Consider the following 17980-nt stretch of genomic DNA (forward strand, 5'->3'; position numbering starts at 1 on the left):
AGGTTTTCTTTAAAAACTGGGCTGATTCGGAGGGAAAACTGAGGTTTTATTGGGAGGGGAAATACAAGCGTTGCTCCTGAAACCCGGTGTATGGCACAGCCTGCATTTGGGGGGTACCTGGAGGGGTTTGGGGGGTACCTGGAGGTGTTTAGGGGGTAACTTAGGGTGTTCAGGGGTTTTTTGGGGGGTACCTGGAGGTGCTTGGGGTTCCTGGAGGTGTTTGGGGGCTATTTGGGGGGTTCCTGGAGGTATTTGGGGGGTACCTGGAGGTGTTTGTGGGTACCTGAGAGTGTTTAGGGGGTGTTTGGGGGGTACCTGCAGGTATTTGGGGGGTCCCTGGAGGTGTTGAGGGGCTCCCCGAGGTGTTTGGGGGTACCTGGAGGTGTTCAGGATGTGTCTCTGCGTGTTCTCCCGGGGATTCAGGATGACAATGATGCACCTGGATAGGAAGGGGGGAGGTTTTTCCCCAGCTGGGATCCTGGGGGGGCACGGAGGGGTCGCGGAGGAGGGGTCTCACCCGGCGGGGTAGGCGACCAGCCCCGTGGCCGGGTCGCAGGCCAAGCCGTTACTGGTCTGGGCGGTGACTCCCAGCACCTTCTCCAGCGTCACCTGGGGGAGAGAACGAGGGGACCCCCGGGCTGGAGGAGGCGGGGGGCAGATGGGGGCGGGGGGGAGGCCCCGCACGGGTGGCCCTGGGGCAGCACCCGAGGGCCTCTCTGTGTCCCACCCCCGTGGGGGCCCTCTCTCACCCTCACGGGGAGGCCCCGCCCTTCTCCCGCCCCCCCGGCCAGCGGCTGCACGCCCCGCGCGCCCCTCACCGCCTCTTCCGGGCCTTGGTACCGCGATCGCCGCCCCAGGCTGAAGATCGGAGGCGAGCCGGGCCCGGTGCCGGTGCCGCCGTGAGCCCCGCCGCCCTCCGCCGCCATGGCTCCGGGCCGCCGCCGCTCGCTCCCGCTCCGAACTGCGCGCGGAAAGCCGGCGTCCCATCCCTATTGGCCACCGCCCACCCCGCTCACCGCCCGCCTCCCCCGCCTCGCCCAATGGCAGCGCGGCGCCGCGCGGCTAGGCTCCGCCTCGCGCGTTCCTGTCACTCCACGCCGCGCTCGGCCAATAGCGACCCGCCGGCCGGCGCTAACCCCGCCCCCTCGCTGCCCTCTGTCAGCGGGTTCGAGCCCCGCGGGCCCGGCCCAACCGGCCCGGCCGTGGCCGCCGGCGGCAATTGGGGCACAGCGGGAGGCGAAGGCTGTTCTTAACGGTTGCGGGAACCGCCCCGAGAGAGCGGGGCCGGCCCGGCTGTGGGGAGCCCCGCGGGGGTCCCCCCGCTCCTGCCCCGGCGTGGAGGCCGCGGTGCCCCCCCCCCTTCCTCAGTGCGCATGCGTGGCCGCGGGGAAGGCAGCGGGGGGCGCCACGCATTGCCATGGCGACGTACGTGCGTGCTGACGTAACACGGCGCCGCGTCCTGTGAGCCGGCAGCGGACATGCCCAAGTACTGCCGCGCCCCGCACTGCTCCAACGCGGCGGGACAGGCCTGGCTGCCCGGCCGCCGCCTCAGCTTCTACAAGTCGGTACCGGGGAACCCGGGCGGGGCGAGGAGGGGCGGGGGGGGTGGCCTCTGCTCTGAGCCACGCCCACGGGGGAGGGGCCTGGGCAGGGGCTGGGCCGAGACTTGAGTTTGAGCCTGAGTCGGAGTGGGCCCGGGCCAGAGTGTGAGCCTGAGTGGGGTCTGGGTCTGGGCTTGAGCCTGAACCTGAGTGGGGCCTGGGCAGGGTCTGGGCTTAGGCCTGAGTTTGAGTTTGAGTTTGAGCTTGAGCCTGAACCTGAACTTGAGTGGGGTCTGAGCGTAAGTTTGAGCCTGAGCCTGAATGGGGCCAGGGCAGGGTCTGGGCCTGAGCTTGAGCCTGAAACTGAGTGGGGCCTGGCCCTGGATATAAACCTGAGTGGGCTCTGGACCTAGGCTTGAGCCTGAGCCTTGAACCTGAGTGGGGCCTGTGCAGGGTTTGGTCCTCGGCCTGAGCCTGAGCCTGAGCCTGAGCCTGAGCCTGAGCCTGAGTGCGCTGGGACCTGAGCCTGAACCTGAACCTCAGTGGGGCCTAGGTGGGGTCTGGGCCTTGCCCTAAACTTGAACCTGAGCCGAAACTTGAACCTGAGTGGGGCCTGTGGAAGGGCCAAGTGAGCTCTTTGAGGAGGGGTGGGAAGCCCCCAGGGTGTGTGTGGTGGTGGGGGGGAAAAGACCCTGCCGTGGGGCAGCCTAAACCGGGGCCCTTTGGGTCTCCTGGAGACTGGGGGTGTGGGGATCCCCCCCCCAAACACCCAGTTCCCCCCCCAGGTTCCCGCTGCACGACGCGCCGCGGTTGCGCCGGTGGCTGGCACAGATGCGCCGGGAGAACTGGCTGCCCACCCGCCACCAGCACCTCTGCAGCGACCACTTTGAGCCCTCCTGTTTCCAGCACCGCTAGGGCGTGCGCTACCTGCGGTCTGACGCCGTCCCCACCGTCTTCCCCTGCAGCCCCACGGTGAGACCCCACTCCCTGGAAGCATCTGGAACAGTCCAGAACCCCCTCTGAAGGTTCTCGAACCATCTAGGAGCTCCCCCGGCAGGGGCTGGGAGAGGGAAGGGTCCCTTAGAAGCATCTCGGGCATCCACTGGGAGTGTCTTGGGGGTACTCAGAAGGTTCTGGGTGACTCTAGAAGGTTCTGGAGGAATTAGAAGGTCCTAGAAGGCCCCTCAGAAGGAGCGTGAAGCTCTTTGAGGGGTGGTGGGTTGTCCCAGAGGGATCTGGAAGCTCCGCGAAGGGTCCTCGAGGTCCCCCCCAGGGATTTCGAAGCTCCCCGGAAGGGTCTGGAGTGGCGGTGTGTCACCTCAGGGTGGCTTTTGTCCCCAAAATGTGTGTTTTGGGGGAGAAACCTGCGTTGCTGCTCATCCCCCGCTCTGCCCTATTGCTGCCAGAATGTCCAGAAATTAGAATTTGGTTTTTTTGGTTGGTTTTTTTTTTTTTGACAGAAACAGGAGAAACTCAGCACCCAGCCTAAGCAGCCCCTCAGCGGCGCGGAGCCAGTGCCACCGGCCCAACCCCTCGTCCCCAAATCCACCAGCCCGGAACCGGGCGTGACAAAACCTGGGGACAACCCCGAGGGGGTCCCTGGCCACACCGTCATCACCCAGGCACCCCCCCAGCCTCCCGCCGCGCCGGCGCCACCGTATTTCGAAGCCGTGGCCGTGCCGGAAACGGTCGTTTCGTCGGCTTTAACCGTGCCCATCGTTTCCACCGTCCCCATCGTGTCCTGAGCGACCCTGGCGCCGTTGTTGCCGCCGGACGATCTGAGCACCGAGGAGCTGGTGGCCGTGGCCGTGGTGCTGCAGCGGAAGGTGAAGGTGCTGCAGCAGCGGCGGCGGCGGCACCGCGCTCGGCTGGTGGCCATGGAGGGGCTGGTGGAGCAGCTGCGCCGCGACAGCCTCGTCTCTGAGGAGCGGCTCAAGCTGGTGGGTGACGCCGGGTGACGGCAGCGGTGCGGCCACGGGGACATTTCGGATGCCGCCAGGGGCAGGGATGTCCCCGTGTCACCTCTGTCCCCCGTGTCCTTCCAGGCGTGTTTGCAGCCGGTGACGCCGGATCCCGCCAGCGCCATCACCATCATCTGCCAGGAGGAAGAGGAGGAGGAGGGGGAGGAAGAGGAAGAGGCAGCGTTGGTCTACGCGGGGACAAGCTGTGGCCTCGGCCTGGCAGGGCTGTTGTAAAATGCACAAGCTTTAGAAAATTCTTTTCTCTTAGGATGTTATTAATAGCAGGAATAATTAATAAATAGATACTGTTTTATAGAGCACAGGTGCTCTAGGAACAATCCTGAAGATAAGTAACCACGACGGCCGAAGACTGCAGCAGTGAGCAGTGGTGTCCGAAGGGGAATTGGAACGGCACGGTCAGAACTAGCTGAAACTGTGGAATACAATGGACTTTTGAAATGGGTGATGAATTGAGAGCTGAAAGTGACTGGAAACTCCCCAAAGACTCTTTGTATTGTATGTTATATCATCTCTAGAGAGGGCGCTTTTTGTGAGCTGTGGCCACTCCCTGAGGTGCTGGCCCAGCTCTGAGTTGTTAATAAAGCCAGCCCAGAGGTACCCGCAGCCTGGGAAATCCTTTAACACACCCCCCAGCCAAATTCGGGGCACCCCCAGAGACTCCCCCTGTGTAGGGACACCCCCAGGGCACCCCCCATGTGCAGGGACCCCCCCACGGACCCTCATATCTGGAACACAGAATCACAGAATCGTTTAGGTTGGAAAAGCCCTTGAAGCTCCTCCAGTCCAACCATGAACCTCCCCCTGACCGTTCCCAACTCCACCAGATCCCTCAGCGCTGGGTCAACCCGACTCTTCAACCCCTCCAGGGATGGGGACTACCCCCCTGCCCTGGGCAGCCCATTCCAACGCCCAACAACCCCTTCTGCAAAGAAATCCTTCCTAAGAGCCAGTCTGACCCTGCCCTGGCGCAGCTTGAGGCCATTCCCTCTTGTCCTGGCGCTGGTTCCTTGGCTCAAGAGACTCCTCCCCCCTCTCTGCACCCTCCTTTCAGGGAGTTGGAGAGGGCCATGATGTCTCCCCTCAGCCTCCTCTTCTCCACACTAAACCCCCCCAGTTCCCTCAGCTGCTCCCCATCAGACCTGTGCTCCAGACCCTGCACCAGCTCCGTTGCCCTTCTCTGGACACGCTCGAGTCATTCAATGGCCTTTTTGGAGTCAGGGGCCCAAAACTGAACCTGGTCATCGAGGTGCGGCCTCACCAGTGCCGAGTACAGGGGTGAGATCCCTTCACTGTCCCTGCTGGCCACGCTAGTGCTGATACAAGCCAGGATGCCATTGGCCTTCTTGGCCACCTGGGCACAGTGCTGGCTCCTGTTCAGCCGGCTGTCAATCAACACCCCCAGGTCCCTCTCTGACTGGCAGCTCTCCAGCCACTCCTCCCCCAGCCTGTAGCCCTGCTGGGGGTTGTTGTGGCCCAACGGCAGCACCCGGCATTTGGTCTTATTGAAACTCCTCCCGTTGGGCTCAGCCCATCACTCCAGCCTGGCCAGGTCTCTCTTTAGAGTCTCCCTACCCTCGAGAGATCAACACTCCCACCCAACTGGGTGTCATCTGCAAACTGACTGAGGGGGCACTCGATCCCCTCGTCCAGACCATCAATAAAGATGTTAAACAGGAGTGGCCCCAAAACCCAGCCCTGGGGGACACCACTCGTGACCGGCCGCCAACCGGATTTAACTCCGTTCCCCACAACTCTCTGGGCCCGGCCATTGGCCAGTTTTTTACCCAGCGAAGCGTGTGCCCATCCAAGCCTCGAGCAGCCAGTTTCGCCAGGAGAATGCTGTGGGAAACGGTGTCAAAGGCCTTACTGAAGTCAAGGTAGACAACATCCACACCCTTTCCCTCATCCAATGAGCAGGTCGCCCTGTCGTAGAAGGAGATCAGGTTTGTCAGGCAGGCATCCCCCAGCCCTGTTTTGTGCCTCTCTGCACCCTGTTTTCCACCCCCTCTCCCCCGTTTTGCACTCCTTGAGTCTGTCTCAATCCCTCAGCCCCATTTGGGGCCCCCTCGGCCCCATTTTGTGCCCCCTCAATCCTATTTCGTAGCCTCCCCCCCCTTTTTTCACCGCATGACCCCATTTTCTGCCCCCCCTTCTCACCCTATAACCCCATTTTGTGCCCTACGACCCCCCCAATACCTTCTTTTCACTCCCTGCACCCTGTTTTGCGTCCCCCCAACCCCTTTTCTTGCCCTGTGACCCCCTTTCTCACTCCCTGGGCCCCATTTCTTGCCCCCCAACCCCATTTCTCATGTTGTGACCCTGTTTCTCACCCTGTGACCCCATTTCATGCCCCCTTGACCCCATTTTGTACCTCTTGGACTCCATTTCTCCCCCCTGTGACTCCCATTTCTCCCCCCTCCTCTCCCCCCGCAGGAAGCCGGCTGCCGCAAAGAAGAAGAATGCCGCGCCCATGAACGCCAAGAAGAAGCAGCCGCCAAATGTCTGGAAAAATTCGAAGGGGCCGAACCTTTGGAAGTGGCCGAGCTGTTGGCTTTCACCGACTCCATGTTGCTGGGGTGCTCCCAGCTCCTCGACGAGCTCCCCGACACTGTCTACCGCGTCTGCGACCTCATCACGACGGCCATCAAATGCAACGGCGCCGCCTACTGCGACTCCGTCCTCAAGCAAGTCGTCAAACAGGTACCAAAACCCCACATTTCTCCTCATTGTAAGCTCGCTTTAATTAGGGGGGCTTGACTCACCCTGACACCCCAACATTTAGGTTTGGGAAGCGGCGACGTCCTCATCCAGGCGGCGTTGCCACTCACCACCAGTGACACCAAAACGGTGTCGGAATGGATCAGCCAAATGGCGACTTTGCCTCAAGCCTCCAACTTGGCCATGCGGATCCTTCTCCCAACCTACCCCCAGCTGGTATAGCAAAAAGAGACTGTGAGTTAGACCTTGTCCCAAGAGTGAAAAACTGAAAGGCTTTTGGGTTTATCCTATGTTTTTCCTCCCCAGATGCTGGCAAGTAAGAAAAACTAATGGCTTCTGTCCCTCTAGAGACTTCTGCCTCAGCTGCCTGTTGAAGAGCATACCTATGGCATTGCTTTTCATTGGATTTGTTTCTCCTTAGATGACTTTTGAATTTGAGACTACAAGTAATATAAATAGCAAATAGGAACATTATAAATTGATTTTTCATATAAAATCCTAGGGCAGCCTCAAGGGGAAAAAGTTTATTTTTTATTATGAATCTGTAATTTGAAATAACATATTTGGTCAATATTGGCTGCTTTCTTCAAATACTAGTGAAGGATGTAAATTAGACACACGCCAATGCTGTTGGTATTTGTCTGGATCCCTGAGTGTCTGATGGCTGGTCACGGTGAGACGGGTCATAGCTGATGATGTCCAGAGTCCAAGAGCAGGGATTTACCATGTGGGACAGGGAACCCAAATTCTTCTGGTAGTGTGGAGTTGTGGTGGGAGAAAGAAGCCTTCAGAGGTAGGGCTGGAGCGTGCTGATTGCTTCCAGACCTGAGCTGGCCTCTCTCAGCTCTTCTGCACAGGTCCATTTGGTGCTTCCAGCTGTGAGACTGACGCAGGCAAAGGGCAGCAGCTGCCACGTGGAAATGAATCCTGAATCCACTTCCCGTCACCCGTGTGGTCAAAAGAAGCAGCAAATACAAAACCGGGATCTAATCTGTGTGAATGCCATGAAGAATGACTGAAGCAGTTTGTTACTTTACTCGCTGCTGAAACGTTTTTCTGTGTAGCAGGACAGGTGGTTTTGTGCCACGTGTGGTGGCGGCAGTTTGGATGGGTGGCTCTGTGCAGCGGGGATGCTCGCTGACGCAGCTGCCTGCTGTGCGGCCTCAGGACTGTGCCGGAGCAGCACCCGTGCGCAGTCCAGAGCAGTAGCTTGCTTTGTGTGGATACAGCAGTCTGCAAAATTTGGGTTTTTATCCTGTTTTAAAAGTTGTTTCAGCTCTGCTAGAAAACAGGACTTTTAATAAGAAACGAATAGAGTGAATCATCTGTGGGAACAACAATGAGTTTCATATTCTGCAAAGATCAAAAATGGAGTGACAGTTAAAAAACATCAGGTATCTGAACACTTCAGGTATTTAGACGTGATGCAGCTGTAGTTCAGTTTGGAGACAGTCTCATTTCTTTACAACCAGAACATCAATTCCCATTTGAAGCATATTATATGGACTATAAATATTTTTGCCACCCAGGAAATTTTACATAAGCTGCTGTTTGTATTGCTGGGCAAGTTGCACACTGCTGTTTTGTAGTCAGAGGCTCCTGCTTCAGTTTGTACAGGCTGCTGTCTGCATTTCCTTCTGCCCAGTGCCTCTGCAAATTGCTTTCATTGTAAATCAAAGAGAAATTTGAGCAATGATTTTTCTTATTCTGTTTACAGCCTTAAGGTTGGTGGCCCTTTCTGGAAGTTGTGCTTGCAAAGTCTTTTTCGTGAAGAATGCAGAGGTACCGACAGGGAGCTGCCCATGATATACATGTATTATAAGCTGGACTCTTCTCCCTGGTATTAAGTGATAGGACTTGTGGGAGTGGTTCAAAGTTGTGCAGAAGCATTTCTTTACTGAGAGGGTGGTCAAACACTGGAACTGGTTTCCTAGAGAGGTGGTTGATGCCCTACGTCTGGCAGTGTTTAAGAGACATTTGGACAATGCATTTAACATGCTTTAACTTTTTGGTCAGCCCCAAATTGGTCAGGCAGTTAGACTAGATGATCATTGTAGGTCCCTTCCAACTGAAATATGTAGAATATTTCCTCTCCCACCAAGAATAAAGATTAGGTGTATTGCAATGATCATAAGCTCTAAAAGTAGCCATTCCTAATTTCTGTAGGTCGTTAGTCTTTATCATTATTTCCTCTGAGTCTCGCATCTATAAACATGCTTCTCCCGATCTGCCAGAGGCTGAGTGCATCAATTAGGCAATATTTAATTAACAGTTGGAAGTGCATGACTGAGAGAGGCTCTGGGAAAAATCTTGTTGGATGAAAGCCATTCCCTTTTTCTTTGGAGTGGTTTATGGGTCCCTGAATCCTGTTTCCTTTAGATTCTTCCCTGGCAGTGCTGTGTGTGAGCACTGCTTCATGATGCTGCAATATAGGGGTAGCTTTATTGATTAAAATGGGTCAATAAAAATTTATACTGGCTTAGTGGATGGACCAGAGTTTTTCACTTCATTTTTACAGATAGTTAACCAAGGGAAAGCACAGAGCAGGGGGCTATGCATTTGAACTTCAGGGAGACAAAAAAAAAAGTGGCATACCAGTTCCACAGGTATCCTGATTTTGTTTGGAGAAAAGTTGCCAGTTCAACAGGTAATTTTTCTCCAAATGTAAAACCACCTTTTTAATTGCGACCAATCTATCATGATTGCTTTTATTTTTAGAGCATCATGATGAGGGATCACACTGAGATAATTGGTTTGAATGAACTGTCCCTACCTATGCAAATAAAAGATGGAAAAATCAGATCTATTCTGAACGTGTTGTGTTCAGGCAGGAGGGAAAAACTTCCAATGATACTGAGGCTGAACACTAAGATTAGTGCTCATCATCTGCACTTACCAGTGCTTTTAAAATTTTACTTCATATGCCAAATGTGCTGCAGAATTTCACCTTTTAAAATTAATCCACAGTGCTGTAAGTACAGTCATCCCTGATGAGCACTGAGTAAAGTCTAGAGTAACTTCTGAGTATTGTTCAATTGTCCTGGTCTTGTTCAACTGTTGATAATATGTGTGGGAGAGTTACTGGAGACAAATACTGCTTGGAGTTTTAGTCTATGGTGATGTGCTCTTGAAGTTTTTAATTTTGTGGAGGTGTGTTTGTAAGGTTTAAGGCCATTTCAGGAACTTTAATCATAATCTATTAATACAATTCTTTTAAATTCTGTTTTTTAGCAAGAAGGGTTGTCAAGGATTTTGCAGACTTCTTTTCTTGTTTCTGTGATGCTTGTGGCCATAAAGGTTTTGCAAAGAAGTAAAAGCAGTTTTTCCTAGCAGAGATAAGGATGACCATTTCCAGGGACTCCCGCTTGCATCCCAGATCCCATCTCCATGTGAGCAAACAGCTCCAGACCGCACTTTCATCTTTGGTAGGAGGGCTCACACCGTTTCAGTAAAGAGGGAAGAGCTGCAGGAATTCCTGACAAGTTTTTAGTGAGGGCATAAGAGAGTGCCCTCATTTTACCTGTGTTTGAATCAGACCATGAGGAAAAAAATCTTTAATAATATATTTTTCTTGACAATGTATAGTTATTTTATAAGTATTACACTATGAAGCCAATAGCTTAAAAAAGCCTGAAATGTGCCAGTGTATGTTATGAGGAAGGAGGGGTGTTGCTGCCGTTGGGTTTGCACACAACTTCTCTGAAGAGGGACAGAGCCATTGACGGTGACAGCTCGGCACTCCCAGGAGCTGACGAGCGAGGAAGAGCTAAAGCAGTGCCAGCTCATGCGTGTAGGAGGACAAGAGGCCTCTAACTTTCCCCGGCAAAGAAGGGCAAGAGCTTTGAGATGGGAAGATGGCCTTGCTGGTCCTGCTGATGCAGCCCAGAGGGTGAGATGTGCCGGGTGGGGATGTGGCGGAGGGCATTTCCCTGCCTGGGAGCTGCTGTGCATCCCGCCCAGTCCCCTTGCAATCAGCAGGGAACTGCTTTCCCTGTGCTTCTGTGCAGCTGTACCCTTTCTTTTTTTTCCTGTTAGCATCTGAAGTACCGCTGTTGTGCAAACAGTATACATTTTTTTTTTCCCTGGCACTCCCTGTGAATGCAGCGAGGCTCTTAACCTATTTCTGCATTGCAACTTGCTGCTTCAGTCTGCTGAGAGGAGAATATGCTCCCAGGCACATGCCTCCTTTCTCCTTCCTTCCAGTCAGTGGTGGTTTAATGTCAAACTAGATTATGAAATTTAAGAAGAAAAATGTTACAGAATGATCATCAGAAATATTAAAGTGTAATCGGAAATGAAAGATAATGAATTATCATTGCATAAGCACACAGAAATGGCTGCATGTACAACTTTTTAAATCATTTTATCTAAACTATATCATTAATGTTAGAAATATTTGGCTAGGAGACAGCAAAATTGCTGTATTTAGTATGAAGCTAGTGAGTTAGACTACTATTATGCCTAGAAAAAAATTCTCAGTAGATGGCAAATATTGGTGTTAAAGAGAGCGGGTCCTTTTGATAATTATTTTTCTTTGCGCAATACAGGAGAGTCTAGAGGATTGTAATAGATTTTTATAACAAAGAGAAAATTTGAATCCTTACCAGTAATCAAGTAATACTGCCATATGGGAAGGTGATAAACAAGGTCTGAAAGGAGAGCTATCATTCTGAGCCAGCAGTCCCATGAAAGATTAGATTAAAATAGCTTAGACAGAAAACGCTGGAAAAAGTCATGACTGTGGATGGATGAAAAAGGATGAGTAAGAGTTATCCGGTAAATGAAAGGGAAGAAATAGGAAACAGGATGAATGGCAAAGAACAAAAAATAAATGGCAAAGAACCAGCTGGATTCGGTATTAGACTCACGCAGCAGCAATATTACCTGTCCAGGAGCTCGGAGGGGGGAGAATGAGTAGCGTCAGTCTGTGACAACTTAAAGTTGTCGTGGGTCTCTGGAGAAATATGGATGCGGTTGGGATATTTGGGTCTGTAAAGAGTCAGAATAAATACGTGAATTCGAGTACCAGAGCATGGAGTGTAACAGCACTCCCTTTCCCAGAGAAGGTGGCCGTGGTTTAGCATTCTGGAGGGGTTTGGAGTTTGAAAACGTTGGCTGCAAATTACTGAATGCAGAGCTTGTATTTATGAGATTACATAGTTTTTTCGCTTAATATTGCTTTCCATCCTTTCCTTTTTTCTGCTTTTTCATATTATTTTGCCTCCTCCAGTAGGGAAGCCAGTAGTAATACAGTGAAAAGTGGTGAGAGCCTTTAATCTTCTCGGCTTTGTGATGTTTCTTCCCACGCTGCAAGGCTCTAGAATCGGGTGTCCTTGGGCTGTTCACAAACCATACGTGCTCCGGGATTATCTATCCCAGCAGCAGGGATTCCTGTAGAAGGGCAGATTAGCTGAGGGTTAACCAGGCTGTGACGTCTCTTCAGCAGCAATATCTCGGGGCTGGTGGGATGGAATAGTTACCTTTGCAGGGTGGCACATCTTGAGGCAGGGAGCTGTGTTCCTTGAGTTTTATGCCAAAAGAGCAGTGTCAGTGCAATTAGGTGGCCGGGATCCATCACTGAAATATCTGGGCTGATGAATGCCGTGCTTTCAGAGGGATAGAGCTGTTTGGATGTATGTGGGACTCACTCCTTTATTTTGTTTACCCAAATGGGTGAAGATTTTGCTGTCTCTAAGAGTGTGGAGGTAGCTGAATGCAAACTGTGCATACATTTGAGAAGGGGTCGTGAAGAAAAATGTGAAGTTTTCTGCTTTAGTTCCACTTCAGAGTTTGTGTATTCCTCTCAGCTTTCTGTCAGAGTTGTTCACTTTCAATTTATGCCTCAAAGACACAGCATAGCTGTGTGCGGGCTGAAAAGCCTGGCTAGGCAATCGTGTGTGTTTGTGACTAAGCGGCATGAGAGGCACTGAAATAAATGATCTTTTAATTTGATGTGCTTATTGTTTGAACTCTGAGAGGCATTTTCCTCTTTAATCAGTGGTGAGCTTTTTTCTTTCTTTTCAGAGACCAGATGAATAAAGAGCTATAACAAATACTGAAGATTTAGAATTCATAGGATAGTTCATAAAAGCATCGTTATAAATCATATTGTCCATTCAAAAGATTGTGCTCTAATGACTTGAAATAAATTGGAGTCTGAGGTGTTTTTCAAGGGCTGTTTCTCTGTGAACAACAAAACAGCTGTATAAAATACTGCTGCATGCTGCAGCAGTTCAATGTAGTGAAAGGAGAACAATGGATCGAGAACCCAAATGTATGATGCCCTCCTTCAAATCAGTGAAGGAATTGCTGAAGATGTCCTAATTAACTACAAGTGGGTATATTGCCATTCCAGAAAAGGTGTTTTATGCAGATTGAGTTATTTCAGCGATGTTCTTTTCTTACGATTGACTTAGCCAGCTCTTGTGTGCATTAGCATCATTCATCTGAATTGATGGCAGCACCCAGCAGCTCCAGCTGGAGAAGAGGCAACTGTGTCACAGATGCAGCAACAGCACGTGCAGTCGCTGCCCATCAAAACGCTGAATAACACCACAGTGTGACAGATGACTGAAAGTACGTAAGGATTTTTTGAAGACGGTACCTATATCAGCGATAGTTTTTCTGCCTGTGAAGCTCACGTGCTGTTGAGGGGGGGGGGAAAAAAAGCTAAGGGTGATAACCATAAGGTGATGCTGCTGGGAATAAGGCTGTTCACAGCGTCACAGTGTCATGATTCCTGATCATGCAGTTTTTGTTTCAGAGAATGAAATGTAAGAAAAATCAACAGTCCTGAGTTTTGCTATGTGTTATGAGTTGAGACTTGTTGCGGATATGGCATTTTAGCGTTCACTGATCCTTACTCACCTGTGTTGATCCAGAGTTTATTAATGCTGCTTGCTAGTCAGACTGTGTTGTGGTGCAAGCGCGTGTCTACGCATGTGCGTTTCCTTCTGTCATCTTCAAGGCAAATGCTCTCACCGCAATCCTTGCAAATGCATTGGAACAGCATTTTGGATACATTTGTCGCTGGAGATTAAAGTCTATGCTATCCATCAATGCAGACATACCCTTGACCCAACGCTGTTTCTGTTATAAAACTGCAGGCACAGTGATCAACTGCATTTGCTCCTGATGCATAGTTTTCAAGTTAAATGATACAGTAAAAAAAAAACAAACAAAAAAAGAGCAAATTGTTTTAAAATGTGCACTAAGAGCAGACACAGAAAACACTTGGTCAAAAACTGATTGAAGCTGCACAATAAGTGAAGAAAAGGATAGACGGGGCTGGCTTCTGAGAAAAGCAACAAATGGGCGAATGCTATTCACACACTGTTTCTTTTTTTTTTTCTAGAGAGGGAACACATGCATATTACAGTTACTTACCCATGACAAGGAGCTATATGTCAACCTTGATTTTGCCAAGTTGCGGATGGGGACATGAGATAAGGACATAAAAACACTTTCCCCCTGCGCTCTCTGCCCCGGCTTGGACAGAGTCATGGTCTGTGTATCCAGCCAGCTCAGTGCTTAGGGAAAACAAAGCCTCCCAAAGGTGCCTGCTTTTCCATTTTGGTGGTGGTTGGGGTCTTTTGGGGTTTGCTTTTTTGGGGGGGCTGCTCCCATCACACCCAGACCACAGAGTGCACATCTATCCCATACTGCTGGTGCTTTTTCTGGCTGAGCAGAAAACCAAAGTGATCTCTCTATTGGAAAGATGGTCTCCAACGTCGTTATGCTATGAAGGCTATGACCTCCCTAGCAGGGGAAAACCACCCCAGTGACTAACCCCTACCACCCAATGCCTGGAGAGTGCCACTGCACCACATCAAGGAGCATGGTGCCCAGTCACTCTCCAGGCTGTGTTGGTCAGCTGCTGGCCACCTGGAGCCAATGCTTCACCTTTTTGGGAGGCTCAGCACAGTCCCATTAGCATGATTTAATCTCAGCCTTGCTGATACGATTTCTGATGGTGCTCCTCTGCCTACACATCTGCAGAAATATAACCTCCTGGCCCCTGTACTTCAGACCTTGGGACTGCTGGTGGTCCTTCACTTGTGTGGGCAAGCACGGCCTGTGTGTGCGGCTCCAGCCTGGTGGGCACCTCCATTGTAATTTGAGTTCACCCTTTTAAAGACACAGGCTAATAATGAAAGCAAAAACTTTTGCTTTCAGGGACTTGAAGCAAGTCCAGAGGAGGCCACGAAGATGCTCGGGAGGCTGGAGCACCCCCCTGTGAGGACAGGCTGAGAGAGTTGGGGGGGTTCAGCTGGAGAAGAGAAGGCTCCGGGGAGACCTTAGAGTGGCCTCCCAGGACTGAAAGGGGCTACAGGAAAGGCGGGAGGGACTTGTTATCAGGGGGTGTAGGGATAGGATGAGGGAGAACGGTTTTAAACTGACAGAGGGGAGATTGAGATGAGGTGTAAGGCAGAAATTCTTCCCTGTGAGGGTGGGGAGGCCCTGGCACAGGGTGCCCAGAGAAGCTGTGGCTGCCCCCTCCCTGGAAGGGTTCAAGGCCAGGTTGGACGGGGCTTTGGGCAACCTGGGCTAGTGGAAGGTGTCCCTGCCCAGGGCAGGGGGTGGGACTGGATGGTCCCTTCCAGCCCAAACCATTCTAGGATTCTGTGAAAACAATTGCATATGGTCTTAGCATCTGGGAATGCTGCAGAGAGCAGCTACTCAGGGAGCTGGTATCTTTACTGCATGTGACTTCTTCAAAACACGGCATTTTTCTCATATTTGCTTACCTTCAGTCTTTAAACCAGGCTGCAGTTTTTGCCAGCTCTCTATAGCTTCTCCAGAGAAACAATTTCTTCTGTAATATGACCCTTCCCCTGTTACCACAGCAAAGAATAAGCACCTTTTCTTACATTGATTCACTGATCGTCGTCTCAACCTACTTGAGAGTGTGGTTTGTAGTACTTGTGAGCCTATTCTCTGTCCTGAAGGGTTGTGTGAATGCAGCATCATCAGGACTTGATTCCAGCCTATTTTTAAGCCTACCTCAACAGCTCTTGGGCTTTTGATGGAAGGTGGAGGTAAAAGGGAATCAGGGAAGGCAGACAAATCAAGTCTACACATGCAAAGAGGAGAGTGCTCAATAACCCTTAGGAAGCAGAAGCTCTGCCCAGGGAGATTTTTTTCTTTTAAGATTTTCTCAGCACCACTGATAACAAATTAATTTGTTATGAGGGTCACAAGTTAACTCTTACGGATGTCAAAATTAAGAAACAAAATCAAAAGTAAATCTTATCATTTGCTTAACAGTCTTTTAGGTTTTCTTCCACTGTTGTTTATATTTCCAGTTTTGTTGTTGGCTGGCTGCTTCCTTGCTTATCTAATTTCATGATGAATCAGTGCTTTGGGCACCGTGGTGGAAGTAACAAATGCGTTGACCAAGCAGTTCTGTGCGCACTACTCCCCCGAGTTTTTGTGCAAGCCATGTGGAAGGAAATCGAGTGTTGAGAAACAGATTTCTATAAGCAAGAAGAGGCTATAAAGTAAGCTGAACTGATGATGGTGATCTGGCCAAGAGTCGATGTTTGGCTCTGTCAGTATGTTTCGCTTGGTTGTAATGCAGTGGAAGGAGCTCAGATAACAAATACTGTAACTGAGTCTATTAATTAACAGGAAATGATGCCCTGTAGCTTAATGGCTAGTGGGAGGTGGAGTGACAACTTAACAGTAGCCAATTAGGTCAACCAGCAGGCTTTTCATTGATTTGTTTAAGGCAACCTTTAAAAGAAGTTGGGAGTGAAGATACTGGTAGAGATTGCTGCAGGTGGAAGCTGTAATTTGGGGCAATGCAAGAACAGAATGGAACTGAATGCTATCAACAAAATTGTCATTAATAAGGAGGGGTTTGACACTTGACAGTGTGCTGCACAACTAATAAACTGGAGAAAAAAAAATTAGGCTAGATTATACAGTTGTTCCTGGAAAAACAGATAAGCCTGGAAGGAGGGAGAAGGCTGAGGATGGGAAGAGGAATAAAAAAGTAGGTGAGGAGAGAATTGAGGTTATTGCAGTGATAACCATTAAAACAGGACTGTTTGCCAAGACCTCCCGCTGTAAGATAGCAGAGAGAGAGTTTTCTGACCAGGAGATGTTGTTCTTGCATACCTCTATACCATTGCACTGTGGGGTTAAAGAAGTGCCCATCAGGGGCCTAAAAGTACATGGAAACACCATGTTACTGCACACTTATTGTCGTCACCATAACTGAGAAAGATCCTGAACAACTAAATCTAAAAAAAAAAAAAAAAAAAAAAAGAGAAAAAGAAGTGGCTAATTTTAGCTCTCACTCTGAAATCAATATGTGGGACGAAATAAACCCAGCATATTTAGAGAGCCTGAGGCTTTTTTCAGCACATGAAGAATGCCTGATCACGTTTTGAAATTCAGCAGATAACGCTTTTCCATTGCTGTTATCACTCTAAAGATAACTCAGCTCCTCCCTGTCTTTTTCTTGATGTTAGTTCTGATACATGTGCATTTCTTTTTATGACCTAAAGCAACTTTCAGAAGCACTGGTCTTTTTTTCATTTATATATTTTCAACCATGTAACAGAACAGTCACAATCCCAGCAGACTGCATGCGTTCATGGAGTACTGCACCTACTACATACAAAACCTACTCAATCAATAATCCAGGAAGGGATGGTGAGTTTTCTGTACATGTTTTGTGTACTAGTCATTAAGAATGCTTAACATGTAATTTATCAAATCTGGTAGTTAAAATTAACCACCTTGAGAATGGATGAAGCAGTTGTTCAGAGGAAGATGTCCTTGCACAGGACAAAACTGCTGTTTTGCAAAGAGGGAAGGAAGAACTGCGTGCAAGGAGTGAATAACTCCTGAATTTTAAATGGATGTATTTGTTGGATGTAAACAGAACCTGTGTCCTATGCGTCACATTGAATGATAGCCATTTAGTGAAAAAAACCCAAACAAAAAACCCCAAAACAAAACCACACCATACCACTCCCCCCCAAAAACAGCTTACCAGCTGTGGTTTTGTTTTATAAACCAAGGATTACCAGGTAAAGCAAAACCTTTCCTCCTCTCCTTCCAGCTGCCAGTGGTACAGGTTCTCTGCATCGGCATGAGGCAGGCGGGGTGTCCCTCAGAGCCCTCTTCCACAGCAAGCCCTTTTCCTGGGACCACCCTTCTGCTGCCTCCTTCCCATCACAACGTTAGTAAGGTGGTAGAGGGCTCACCAGCCGTCTTCCCTGACCTATGTCCTTCTTCTCTTATCAAATAAGAGAGTCAAAATTCAAAACCAGACTGTGATGGTCATTAAAGCTTAGAAATGAGGCTGGGAAGATACCGGCAGCAGCTTCTGAGGTTGTGCTTCCCTCGCAGGAACTTGAGGTAGCGCCATGCTCTCATTTGCACCAATGTTTATAAGAACAGGAGATGTAACTTTTTTTTTCAATAGAAGGCAAAACTGGAGAGGTAGGGATGTTCACAAAAATACCTGCTAAAATTCACAATGGGCAATGAACCAAAACAATCAATTATTCACCTAGTTCTAGTCCCAGGGCTTTCTCTTCAAATATGGGAACACTTTTAATTCACTTGCCTGCTATACAGAAGAATATTTTCAGTAAAGTTATTTTGCATATGACAGAAGGTGCTTAAATATAGGATTTATGTGTGAATCCGTGTTTTAGTTTTGTAAATTTAAAGTGTTTCAGCCATTGTTTTTGCAGAAATAAGTGCCTGAACAAAAGTAAA

At 49.9% G+C, this 17980-nt stretch overlaps 1 protein-coding gene across 1 annotated transcript; it reads left to right on the forward strand.

Moving 5' to 3' along the window:
* The first annotated feature begins 1478 nt into the window (after positions 1-1478).
* LOC141935941 (THAP domain-containing protein 8-like) lies at positions 1479-4120 on the forward strand. The gene is given in 4 exon segments (XM_074852623.1): positions 1479-1561; positions 2327-2513; positions 3002-3104; positions 3288-4120. Coding segments are annotated over 4 exon segments (585 nt in total). The 3' UTR covers positions 3500-4120.
* The last annotated feature ends 13860 nt before the right edge of the window (positions 4121-17980 follow it).

The sequence above is a fragment of the Strix uralensis genome, chromosome 30 (genome assembly GCF_047716275.1).
Source record: "Strix uralensis isolate ZFMK-TIS-50842 chromosome 30, bStrUra1, whole genome shotgun sequence".
NCBI classification, from domain to species: Eukaryota; Metazoa; Chordata; class Aves; order Strigiformes; family Strigidae; genus Strix; species Strix uralensis.